The sequence below is a fragment of the Calidris pugnax genome, unplaced genomic scaffold (genome assembly GCF_001431845.1).
Source record: "Calidris pugnax isolate Ruff unplaced genomic scaffold, ASM143184v1 scaffold65, whole genome shotgun sequence".
Classification (NCBI taxonomy): domain Eukaryota; kingdom Metazoa; phylum Chordata; class Aves; order Charadriiformes; family Scolopacidae; genus Calidris; species Calidris pugnax.
In genome coordinates this window covers 1,286,087-1,298,486 of record NW_015090785.1, presented here as the reverse complement: position 1 = coordinate 1,298,486, position 12,400 = coordinate 1,286,087, and the positions used below count along the sequence as shown (strand labels likewise).

The 12,400-nt window shown below is 42.2% G+C and overlaps 1 protein-coding gene across 1 annotated transcript; it reads right to left on the bottom strand.

Moving 5' to 3' along the window:
• Positions 1–8,223: 8,223 nt before the first annotated feature.
• On the bottom strand, positions 8,224–11,789 carry LOC106902574 (lysophosphatidic acid receptor 6-like). Its single transcript, XM_014966177.1, is given in 4 exon segments — positions 8,224–8,242; positions 8,244–9,187; positions 9,859–10,171; positions 11,660–11,789. Coding segments are annotated over 3 exon segments (1,011 nt in total). The 5' UTR covers positions 9,907–10,171; positions 11,660–11,789.
• Between the last annotated feature and the right edge of the window lie 611 nt (positions 11,790–12,400).

The window sequence follows — 12,400 nt, the reverse complement described above, 5'->3', positions numbered from 1 at the left end:
TTTAAAAATGTGCTAAAAGAAGTAGTTGGCATGGCCAAATGCTGGGCAGCAGTGAGCCTTTCCCAATGTGGGTGTTGAATGTGACTTGCTGTTGCTGTGCTCTGATGTCAATGGTCTAGTTTGCAATGGAAAAAAAAAAAGGGAGGAAAAAAGTTTGTCACAATGGCTAAACATGGAAAAAATTGCAAAACTGTTGAGAGAAATACATGCAAAATATATGATTTATTCAAAGAGCTGTCACTGGATATACATTTTCTTGCCATTTTCCCTCTGTGGCAGTATAAGATTGGAGCTTTCCCCATGGATGTAAGAACATGGATGTAACAGAGCTTGGAATGCTCTCTGCCTTCTGCTGCAGGCACTGCCGACCGCTGCGCCGCCACTTGTAGCTCACTGTGCCTGCTCTGAGATGCTCCCTCACCCTCCATCATCTCCCACCACCAGCCTTCCCCAGCACTCGCCTTGGGTCAAGGTGCCATTGCCAAAATTTTCCAAAGGGGCTTTTCACAGCCAGCACCTGCTGAGGAGAGCTGCTGTTGTTTGCCACCACTCTTTTTACTGCATAGGAGAGCTGCTGTTGTTTGCCACCACTCTCTTTACTGCATTTTCCATTCCTTCTTTTTTTTTTTTTCTTTTTATTCTTTCTTTCTTAAAGTTTCTTTCTAGTTTTTTTTTTTTTTTTTTTTTAGATTCTTTCTTTCTTATAGTTTCTTTCTGTTTTAAAAGTTTGGTAACAGATGCTGAAAATTGTTGCCATCTAAGGGTGTGAATAGGGGCGAAGTGACAAAAAGAAAGTTAAAGCAAATCGGACACTTGCTTTTGGTTGCATCTACCAACTCCCACCTAGGGATGCAAAAGTAAATCTAAAACCACTCTGAAATGCTGTTTACAATTAAAAGAGCAGCTGATGCCTCTTGAAAAATCTTCAGCCTAGAAGGATTCTGCTGCTTTGTCTCTGACTCTTCTTTATTTCTCCCTCATTGTTCTTTCAAATGAATGCTATTTGCATGAAAATGGAACCTTTTGTTTCTCAAGAGCTGATCCATCCCTATTACTTATTCCTCATTTGGACATTGACAATTGGAGTCAGAGTCTGTCCAGGGAGTGCAATTAAATCAGACCCTCCAGACTCTAATCCTCTGGGGTACTGGGCTCATTTCCACAGCAACTGATTGTGATATAGAAAAGGATTTCTAATTCCAGGTGGATTAAGTATGCAGCAGAAGTTGAGCGAACGTGGTTGTAATGGAGAGTGGGGTGCAGCAATACAGAACACGTAAGTTACATCTGCAAACTACCTTTCTGACAGGGAGCCTCTTTAAACTGAATAAAGCTATTTCAAATAGTGCCCTTCATTGTCTCAGATACGATGGCTAACTGAGTGGGACAAGGTTAGGTGCTGGTCTCTGGGAGATGACTTTACTTGTAGTCACAAAGTTAATACTTACCAAGGAATGTCGGGGTTGTGTTGGTGTACTCTGAAGTGTAATCTAAACTGGATTTCCTGGTTTTGTAATGCTTTGGATTAGCAATTGCCTGGCAGTGTTTATAACTCTAAACTGCTGATACTAGCTCTCAAGTATAATCCCAGTTTAATGCTTTTTTTGGTTTGGGATAGAGAGGAGGATTACTAGGAATCTGTGGCATACAGCAGACATGAGGTTTTACATCCTTTGGTGTCTGCAAATGGCACTGACTCAGCTTTTCTTCTTGCGAAACATTTCTGGTTCCTCACAGGTTTTTGGCTGTATCAGTATCCCACAGCCACTTTTTTATCATATTAAACAATGTGGTAAATGTCATTCTTACGGAGTGACAATGTATAAAAATCAGAATAAGAAGAATAGATAAGATAAAATGAAAGATAAATAGAGGAATTGTAGGTATCCTTTGCCTTTTGCAGTAGCCGAACACACTGATTCACTAGAGTCTGTTGCAATGGTAGAAGTTTTGCAGTGAGCAAGAAACCAAATGGAGAGCAGCGCCTCAGCTTTTGTAGAGAATTCAGTGCCTCCATAAAGCTGAAGACAGAGGTATGTGAAAGAGAAGGAAGGATGATAACAGGGCTAAGGCAAACTGGAGCACTTAATGAATTGTAACTTTGCACTGGCGAGCTGCAAATCTGGGAGCAAGCTGCGCAGGTCCAGTTTGAGAGTCAGAGTATCCTCCCTCTGAAACTGGACACATCAAGGGCTCTGTGTGCCTCTGTCACACCATGGTCGCAATGGGAATGCTCCATCACTATATTGTGTCACTTAGGACATTTTTGCTTCTTTACAAGACTTCCATCTCATACCACCAGTAAATGCAGCAGAGGAAAAGAGCACACAGACAGCTTTGCTGTGTGGGGAAATAACTGTGAAGTCAGCTGGAGTGCCATTTCTGCATGTGCCTATCTGTAGTACTCCACTTTCACAGCAAAATTAACTATTATTTCACACTTCTTCTCTGTAAGAGTTTTCTCAGAGGGCTTCTCCCTAGCATCTAGAGAGCTACAAATTTATCTTTAGCTTATGGTGCCATGTTTCTACAGGGAAAAGAAAGGACAATTTTAAACCTCTCTAGTGGCAATAGAAATGTTAAAGCCGCTTTGAGAAGAGTGTATGCATATGAAAATTTCTATTAAAGCCCTGTGCATTTCTCTTGAGACTTGCTTTTCTGAGGTTTTTCTCATTATCACTGACCACAGATATAGGAGGTTTTTCTCATTATCACTGACCACAGATACAGCATTGCTCAGGATGAATATTTTCTTCCATTCATTGTATGTGGATACCTTTAATAAAACAAACAAAAAAAAGCTTTCTTCCATTCATTGTATGTGGATACCTTTAATAAAACAAAAAAAAAGGAATAATGAAATTTGTAGGGGATAGCACATGGCTGGTACCTGCGCTGATTCTGTTTTTTGGGGAGATGGGATCTTTGGTTGGAATTTCTGTGGTTATATGCAAGTATCATCAGTGATGTTTTCTTTTAAACTTGTTTCCTTCCCAATCCAAAGAGATCCTTCCTAAGCTTAAAACACAAGATAATGGCTGTACTAGAAGAAAAGAAATTTGGAAAGTAAAAGACAGATGTGCAGGCTTAGTGGATTCCTAAATTTGAGCTTTACTGCCTTCCCAGGTGAGCGAGTCTGCAAGAAGTAGTGCACTTGGATTGTTTAAGTGTGAAATATCAAAGGTGCTGAAACGCATGCCCAGTCTTTTTGTGAAACCTGCAAATAAGTGAGTAGGAAAGTGTGTGAATAAGATACATGCATGAATGTCTGCAGGACAGGTCTCTCGGCAAGGCCCTTGGATTGTTTAAGTGTGAAATATCAAAGGTGCTGAAACGCATGCCCAGTCTTTTTGTGAAACCTGCAAATATCTTGTAAGTGAATGTCTGCAGGACAGGTCTCTTGGCAAGAAATCTGGCAGCCTCGGGGTGTGTTTTGTGAAAAGCCTCTCAAATTAAATGGGTTGGTTGGCCCAAAGGGTGAAGTTCCTCAGCTGAGCAGCTTCACCACCTCCGGTGACCAGCTGTGCTTTCAGTGCTGGTTTAAACCCTTTCCCTTTCACTATCCAAATGCAAAAAAAGAAGTGCAAGTGGAAAATGTGGTTCATAACAGCTCTCTAGCCCCCATTCCCATTCTTTCAGAATAAGCCAACAATTTTATCTAAGAACTGTATGTGTTAGGAATGAGCCTTCAGTTCTTAGGGGTGAATCATTTCGAATCAAATCCTGGTTTTCACTTTCTTTTTTTCCTCAGATGACTCATTACCTGTATTCTGGAAAGTCTCTGATGTCTTTAAATTGCAAATTTTCAGTTTTTTTTCCTTTTCTTTCTTAGCACTGTTATGCAAACAGAAGTCTCTGTAGTGTCCCTAGATACCCAGTGTTGTGATTTGGATATAAAGCCCTACAAATGAAGAAGCTGTTACAGCTACACACCCAAATTAAGAGAATGGATCAGACCACACCAGATTTGACCTGAAAGTTGAATGTTCAGAGGCCTAAAAGCAGTAAGATCCATCAGAGGGCTTACTGTCCTACTGTGCCCTGATAATTAGTGCTCTCTCATTGCTGGTAGAAGCACTGTGAGCCTGTGTAGAGACAAGGACCTCAGATGGGGGTTGGCTTTACCTTGTTCATGGAGAGGTGGTAGCTCTTCTACACCTCAGCCTGTCTGTTTCTAGAAAAAAAATCAGTGGCCAGAATTGCTGGAGAAATCTAGGGGAGGGCCTTGAGAGAAGAAGAAGTGCCTCAAGTGCTTTTAACTTGTCTTTCATACAGTTTTAATGAGGCATAATTCGGTCAGCATCCTTGCCTATTCTAAGCAGTGTGTTATTGCTGAGGGAGGTCAAGCCAAAAATTCCTTAATATGTTATTCACCTCACTACTGTCTCCTAGTACTCTAAATGAAACGGTAGTGAAAGCTACTTTATGATCTGTGGGACCAAGGACAACAGGATAACAAACAAATAAGAACAGGCATACTTAAAAATGGAAAAAAAAAAGCTGAGCAACAGGACGCATAAAAGTACAGGTGAGCTTTTGTTCTCAATTATAGCAGTGTAAGCCCTAAGTCATGTCAGTAAAACTAATGGAGCTGCCTTGGGCTATGGAAATGCAACTGAGATCAGTTTCCTCATATACTTTGGCAATTTCTGCCTCCTGAGGTACTGACAAAATTCCCATTCCCTATGTTCAGACATTATCAGTTAAAGTGGAGGCCTTCTTGGCATGACCCACAGCTTTGAAATGTAAAATACATCTTCTGCATAAGTACTATTTTCTTCTATTATTTGTTAACTCTGCTTTCAAAAGGAGCTTAAAACACAAGATAATGGCTGTACTAGAAGAAAAGAAATTTGGAAAGTAAAAGACAGATGTGCAGGCTTAGTGGATTCCTAAATTTGAGCTTTACTGCCTTCCCAGGTGAGCGAGTCTGCAAGAAGTAGTGCACTTGGATTGTTTAAGTGTGAAATATCAAAGGTGCTGAAACGCATGCCCAGTCTTTTTGTGAAACCTGCAAATAAGTGAGTAGGAAAGTGTGTGAATAAGATACATGCATGAATGTCTGCAGGACAGGTCTCTCGGCAAGGAATCTGGCAGCCTCGGGGTGTGTTTTGTGAAAAGCCTCTCAAATTAAATGGGTTGGTTGGCCCAAAGGGTGAAGTTCCCCAGCTGAGCAGCTTCACCACCTCCGGTGCTGGTTTAAACCCTTTCCCTTTCACTATCCAAATGCAAAAAAAGAAGTGCAAGTGGAAAATGTGGTTCATAACAGCTCTCTAGCCCCCATTCCCATTCTTTCAGAATAAGCCAACAATTTTATCTAAGAACTGTATGTGTTAGGAATGAGCCTTCAGTTCTTAGGGGTGAATCATTTCGAATCAAATCCTGGTTTTCACTTTCTTTTTTTCCTCAGATGACTCATTACCTGTATTCTGGAAAGTCTCTGATGTCTTTTAATTGCAAATTTTCAGGTTTTTTTCCTTTTCTTTCTTAGCACTGTTATGCAAACAGAAGTCTCTGTAGTGTCCCTAGATACCCAGTGTTGTGATTTGGATATAAAGCCCTACAAATGAAGAAGCTGTTACAGCTACACACCCGAGTGAAGAGAATGGATCAGACCACACCAGATTTGACCTGAAAGTTGAATGTTCAGAGGCCTAAAAGCAGTAAGATCCATCAGAGGGCTTACTGTCCTACTGTGCCCTGATAATTAGTGCTCTCTCATTGCTGGTAGAAGCACTGTGAGCCTGTGTAGAGACAAGGACCTCAGATGGGGGTTGGCTTTACCTTGTTCATGGAGAGGTGGTAGCTCTTCTACACCTCAGCCTGTCTGTTTCTAGAAAAAAAATCAGTGGCCAGAATTGCTGGAGAAATCTAGGGGAGGGCCTTGAGAGAAGAAGAAGTGCCTCAAGTGCTTTTAACTTGTCTTTCATACAGTTTTAATGAGGCATAATTCGGTCAGCATCCTTGCCTATTCTAAGCAGTGTGTTATTGCTGAGGGAGGTCAAGCCAAAAATTCCTTAATATGTTATTCACCTCACTACTGTCTCCTAGTACTCTAAATGAAACGGTAGTGAAAGCTACTTTATGATCTGTGGGACCAAGGACAACAGGATAACAAACAAATAAGAACAGGCATACTTAAAAATGGAAAAAAAAAAGCTGAGCAACAGGACGCATAAAAGTACAGGTGAGCTTTTGTTCTCAATTATAGCAGTGTAAGCCCTAAGTCATGTCAGTAAAACTAATGGAGCTGCCTTGGGCTATGGAAATGCAACTGAGATCAGTTTCCTCATATACTTTGGCAATTTCTGCCTCCTGAGGTACTGACAAAATTCCCATTCCCTATGTTCAGACATTATCAGTTAAAGTGGAGGCCTTCTTGGCATGACCCACAGCTTTGAAATGTAAAATACATCTTCTGCATAAGTACTATTTTCTTCTATTATTTGTTAACTCTGCTTTCAAAAGGAATCTGAAATCTCAGTGGTAAAACCTTTGTGTCTATTGAAGTGCAGTTAGTTAAGGGGTAGGTTATGAAGATGGAGGAGATGAGGATTCAGTACCTGCTGGCAGGAGAGCTGGTCAGGTATTCTCGATTTACTGAGGGAGTCAATCAAATGGCAATTGATTTATAGAGAGAATTCATACTGGAATATCCTGGTGAGTTTTATTTTCATGCACTTGAACATAACCAGGACATGGCTAGTGTAAATGCAAAGCTCTTGTGTCCTCAGAAGCACAGTTCATCAGCTGAACACCAAAAGGACCCTTGTAAACACCAGCACACACATCTATGTTGGGTCAGTGTTTCCCTCCTCAGCAACTGGACTTCTGTGGTACAATCGCATACAAAGATATAGTGACTTCAAAAAATTTCATTTTTACAGACTAAAGTTTCCACATGCAAAGTCACTAGCTCAGGGAAGAAATCAATACATGGTCTGTGCTTGTCTTTCTCAAAAGCGTACAGAGAAAAGATATGTCAAAGGCTGGGATTAGTATCTCTGCCTAGAAGATATACTGCAAGGATCCAGCTCAACATGAATATGAAAACTAATTGCTTTGGTTGTCATCATCACTCAGGAAAGCAGCAGCAATGGGGTCCCCCAGAGCTGTGAGCAGCCTCTCTCCAGGCTGGGAGCGTGTTGTCATTCAGTTTATCTAGATGCCTGTGAGCATTGATAAGAAGTAACTGCCTGGCTTGTTAGGCTCCTGCTGGTGGACTATTTTTTATTGCCTTGTTTGTTTGGCAAGTGATGGTGCTCAGCTTGCTCTGAGGTCTGAAAGGTTGCTTTACCCCCAGGTTCCCCTGTTGCTGGCTGATGCTTTAGGTCTCAGGGCAGCTCTTATCTTAACCCCCAGTAAGGTAGGGGTTGTTCCCTTCAGATTCGTGTGTTTGCCACTACATTGGACTTGGGCTTTTTATTTCATGCCCTGCCCTTATTTGGTTTGGTTCTGTTGATGAAACTGGATTTGTAAGCAAGCAGGAAGGGATAGATATGTGAAAAGCCTGTGCACAGGAGAGAAGCTGGTGAAGAAGTCTGGAACTGGGATAGTCAATTCATCTGAGCTATCCAGGGACTAAAGCTAGTGGTAATATGAGTTAGAAGTGCGATGTGGTAGGCACAAGACCTAAAACGAGCGTTGCTGTGCAGGTCTTGTTATACCCATGTTAACTTAAAGCTGCCTGTGGGTTCAGAGTTACAATAAGCTCATTTTTTTAAAATCTCACGTGCAAATCTAAATCTGACAGGTGTGCACATATGTGAGCATGAGCATACACAATCAGGGCAGGGGGGCAACAGAATTTAGTCTGAAGCTTTCTACCGTAAATTCTAAGTCTCTGTTTCTCAGCATCCCAAGTCTGTAGCAACTGAAGGCCTAGGGAGGTTTGCAGGTGCAATATAGACAAGGAGGCTGAAAGAAGCTGCAACATATAAGTGAACAATTTTTTTTTTTTCCACAGTAAAGAGGAATCACATCTAAAAACATATGCATCACCATTTATAGGAAATAATTCTATTTCTTTTTACCTGCAAATGCTAACATAAAACATTATGGAAGGAAATAAAAAAGTTAGGAGTAGTCTTCGTGGAATGGACTTAGTTTTGGGTTTTATTTATTATTTTCCGCTCCGAATATTTAAAGTAAATTGCTTAGCTAAGTAGTTCAGGACCCTGCACTTTACATCAAAGCGTCTCCACACATCATCCCAAGTAACGATCATGGAGCATGTGGATCAATTTTCTGTGTCTGTTTTTCGACTGCTCTGTGATGGGTCTTCCAAGGACTCCCTTAAAACAAAATAATAACACACCCCATCAAGGCAGCAGTTCAGGTTTGCCCAGCAAAGGGTGACCTGCATGATATCTCTTAGTACTTTCTGAAAACTGGTGTGAAGGATGTTATTCTTCACCAAAAAGTACATGAAGTATACCACGTGGTAAGGTGTGAAACAGATCAAAAATGCCACCAGGTTTGCTACCACAATCTTCTCTGCTCTGGTGGCGTGTGTTTGGGGGTTGTCTGGTTTTCTGTGCTTTCTCAAACACCTGATGATCTCAACAGTGCAGAAGATCATGGCTGCCATGCTGCTGAAGAAGACAGTCTCCAAGGCGCTCAGCAGGCACACGTTTTCCCACGTGCTCTTGGAGAAATTATGGAAGCAGGATGAAATATTATTGCCCGCTTCATGCAGTCGGAAAGTAGCGACTGTCCCGACTGAGCTGGCCAGGCAGATGACAACACAGACCATAGCAGCTTTCTTGGTGGATCGCAAGGTGAGAGCTGTGAAAGGGTGCCGGATCGCGATGTACCGGTCTACACAGATGCAGAGGGAGATGAGGATGCTGCCGTACATGTTTACAAAGTAAAGGCTCTCCAAGATGGAGCAAAGCAGAGACCCCCACTCCCATCTGTTCTGACGGTGATAGGAAAAAATTTTAAAAGGAAGAGTAAACAGCAGCAAAGTATCCAGGAAAATAAGGGCTATCATGTAGACTGTAGATTCTGACAGCTTTTTAACCTTAAAAAACAGGAATGATAGAGCCATCACATTGAACAGCAATCCCAGGGTAAACGTGGGAAAGTACATGATGATCTGGAACAGTTTCACGGTATCGCTGATATTGCTGTTGGCGAGGGTGTCATTCATATCTCCAAGTGTGCTGGAAGAGAAGAAAATCACCTTCCCCACAAGGAAGGATGCAGATCCCATTTAAGACCCAATAGAAAGGCCAATGAGGTCTCTGTGTGTCCACAGACCTGGAGACAGTTTTTCCTCTTGGGCTGCTGTGTGCTGATTTGTAGCTTCCAGTAACATGGAGCTGCTTGGTACCAAGGGATCTGGGGGGAAGGTGGTGCCTCAAGAAGGAGCAAGGCTTTCTGAGGTCCAAGCCTCACTTGCACCGTTACCTGTTACCCCAAACTGTGTTGCCCTATAATTTTGGCTAGGCAGAGTATAAGTATGACCATCCATCCCCTTGGAGTGATGCAATCTCTTTGCAGAGCCAGAGTAGCAGCCCCTGGTTTTAGGGTTACTTGGATTGCGGGGATGGAAGCAATTAGGTGGATCGGATTTCCTGAATCAAGCTGTCATAAGACACCTTGAGGAGCCAAGTGCACAAGGGTCCCCCATATTTATTAATGTGAAGACCCCGAACAGTTGCTGCCATCCTGCACCCTCTCCCACCAGCACTGGGCAAAGAGGGGCTGAGACTACCTCTGGCCCTTCTGACAAGCTTGATAGAAGGTGGCAGGCAGGAAGTTTCAAACAGGCTATTTCTAGCAGAGGTTAAGTCTTTAGAAGAACAATGAAATTTAAGAACCCAACCTTTTGTCTAAATTAGCCAGACTTACCACAGTGGATAAATTTGTATCTGCAGAGACAGGAGTCGCAGAAAACATGCAGCTGGTTTCTCCTCCACAAAGAGGGGACTAAAAATGTTGAGGTAGGCACTCTCTGAGCAGGGGTCATGAAGTAATCCTCTTTAGAGGAAAGGTGCTGGTTCGATCCTGTCCTCAGACTCTCCTGATAAGGACCAGGAAGGCTCCCATTGGTTTCTGCAATGCTGCTCTCAGCTGGAATCGCTTACAAATGCAAATGCACAGGAATACCTGGTCCTTTCTTCCAGCCACTTCGGTCACAACAAATGTAACCTGTAAATAAAGCCTTTCAAAGATCTTCATATCAGTGCCCAGAAATTACTTTTGTCTACTGTTCTGTAATTGTTACTACTTCAACCTAGTGCCTTTCCTACATGAGTTTACTGATCTTGATGATGTTTCATTTTAGATTTGTCAACTGGTAAAAGTTCCTGTTCTGCAGATCAAGGCTCTCCCCCAGTGTTTCAGAGGTAAGCTTGCTTATGCTGTAATTTGATAAAGATTTGGATCTCTTTGAGAGAGTTTAGGATCAGCAAAAGGGAAATTTATTCCTTAAAAAGTAGCAATTGTTAAGAAGCAAAAGCAGGTTAGCTGTTTGCTCCTTAAGTACACACTGGTGCCAAGTAAATGATTCTGTAAGTTCCTATTTACGTAACAGGAGCAAGTAAAACAGCTCCAGAAACCCAGGCTGATGAGGAGAGTGAGGTGGTGGCAGGGCTGTGGATGCGGGAGAGCATGCCTCTGATCGGCTCAGGTGTGGGGATCCATCTGCAGGTTTTGTCCTGCGGGTACAGGTTTTATTTGGGTCCACGCTGTAGGCTTTGTAAAGCACTGAACAGTCCTCCTTCCTTACAGAGCACTGCTGCCTCTAAGGCGCGGGGGGAAATGGCTGAGGGGGGCAGCAACCCTGTCAGCAGCGCCTGCTTCCCTGCAGTCTGCGAGGGACTGAGAGAAGTTTGAGGAGAAACAATGAAATTCCCTCACCCAAATGAAAAAGGACAGGAAAGCCTGAGTTTGTCAAGCGCTTGCGGATCTGAGTGGCTGGAGGGGAGAAGCACCCCTGGTTAAGCTGCAGGTTGTTCACTGCCTGGGAGTTAAACCCTCCTGCAGCCATGGGGCTGGAGAGTTTGTTGGGAGCTGTTTGGATGGATCCCTGAACCTCTGGATTCAGGTTGCCGGTGGCAGACGAGGGCTTACACTGACAATCTGGGCAGAGATACTGCCCGGTACAGGAGGGTGGTCTAGGCTGGGCAACCCAATATCCTGCTTTCCTGCTCAGTCCCCTTCATCAAGTGAAGTTGTGTGAATCTAAGGCTGGGAGGCAACACATTACTGAGAACCAAAGGGACAAAAAGTTAATTAAGGAATTACCAAAAAGTAATAAATATTTACAAAGTTCTTCATTGCTTCTGTAGGAGATTTCATTTGCTCTTTTTTTTGGTCTGTTTTTGTTTGATAGTGTGTCTAGGAAATTCTGCGTCTAGAGAAGTAAAACTTCAGCTTCTTACTGGGAATCTTACCTGAGAAAAATCTAGTTTTGATAAAAAGGCATCTTAGACTACAATCTGTTGTGTAGATTTATAAACAAAACAGAAAAAAAGAATTCAAGCATAAATGCAAAGGGTAGCTCTGTTCATTCCTAAAAAAAATTCTATGTAGATATGCTATAAACAAAACAAGTTCTGTAAAATACTAGTTTTCAGATCTTATAGCAAGAAGAAAGCTTTTAAGGCAAGGTTTCACTACAATGAAATATTATTTCTTGTCATCTTACCTTTGGGCTGTCTGCAGCTCTGTCGACTTTTTCTGTCTCTGAGTGTGTAGAATTCTCAAGTCTTGTGGTTTCTTTTAAGGCAGTGGGGTGAGCTGCATGGAAAATAACTGCTGGTCTGGATGTCAGAAAGTATGAAGTGCTGCTGCTTTTGGTTTCATCACGTATTGCTATTACGGCATCCGTACACACGCTATGTACATAGTATGTCACCCGGAGCTCATTGAAGGATGTAGATAGATGGCTTTGTGTGGCTGGTGTCTCTGTGAGTCACCCACTCAAAAGTCTGCAGTAACAGAGAGGGAAATTCTGGCTCTACAGATTTTTTTATTTTTTATTTTTTTCTACAAGATGTGATTTTATTCTTTGTTTGTAACATCTGTGGATGGAGTGTTAGCTATCAGAATGTGCTTTAAGCTAAATCCTCAGCTATCACTGTCATTGTTTCCCTTACTTTTCACGATACCAAAAAGGAGAAGGTTATTGATTTCAGTGGTGATCTGATATGTTCACTTCAAGTTCGTATTTTGAAAAAAGACAAGGGTTACTCTTAAGTCTGTTTATACTCATAGGGAGCCAGGAATGTATCCATGGAGAGTGTCAGGTGCTGATTTTGTTCAGGGGGAAAGGGGAAAAAAAGACTTTTTTTCCCATTGTGTGTGTGTTTGCAATCTTCTTACCAAGGGGGGAAAGAAAGGCCAGAGGGATAGCTTTGTTTGGTCCTCTGCATTTCCCTTAAATTTA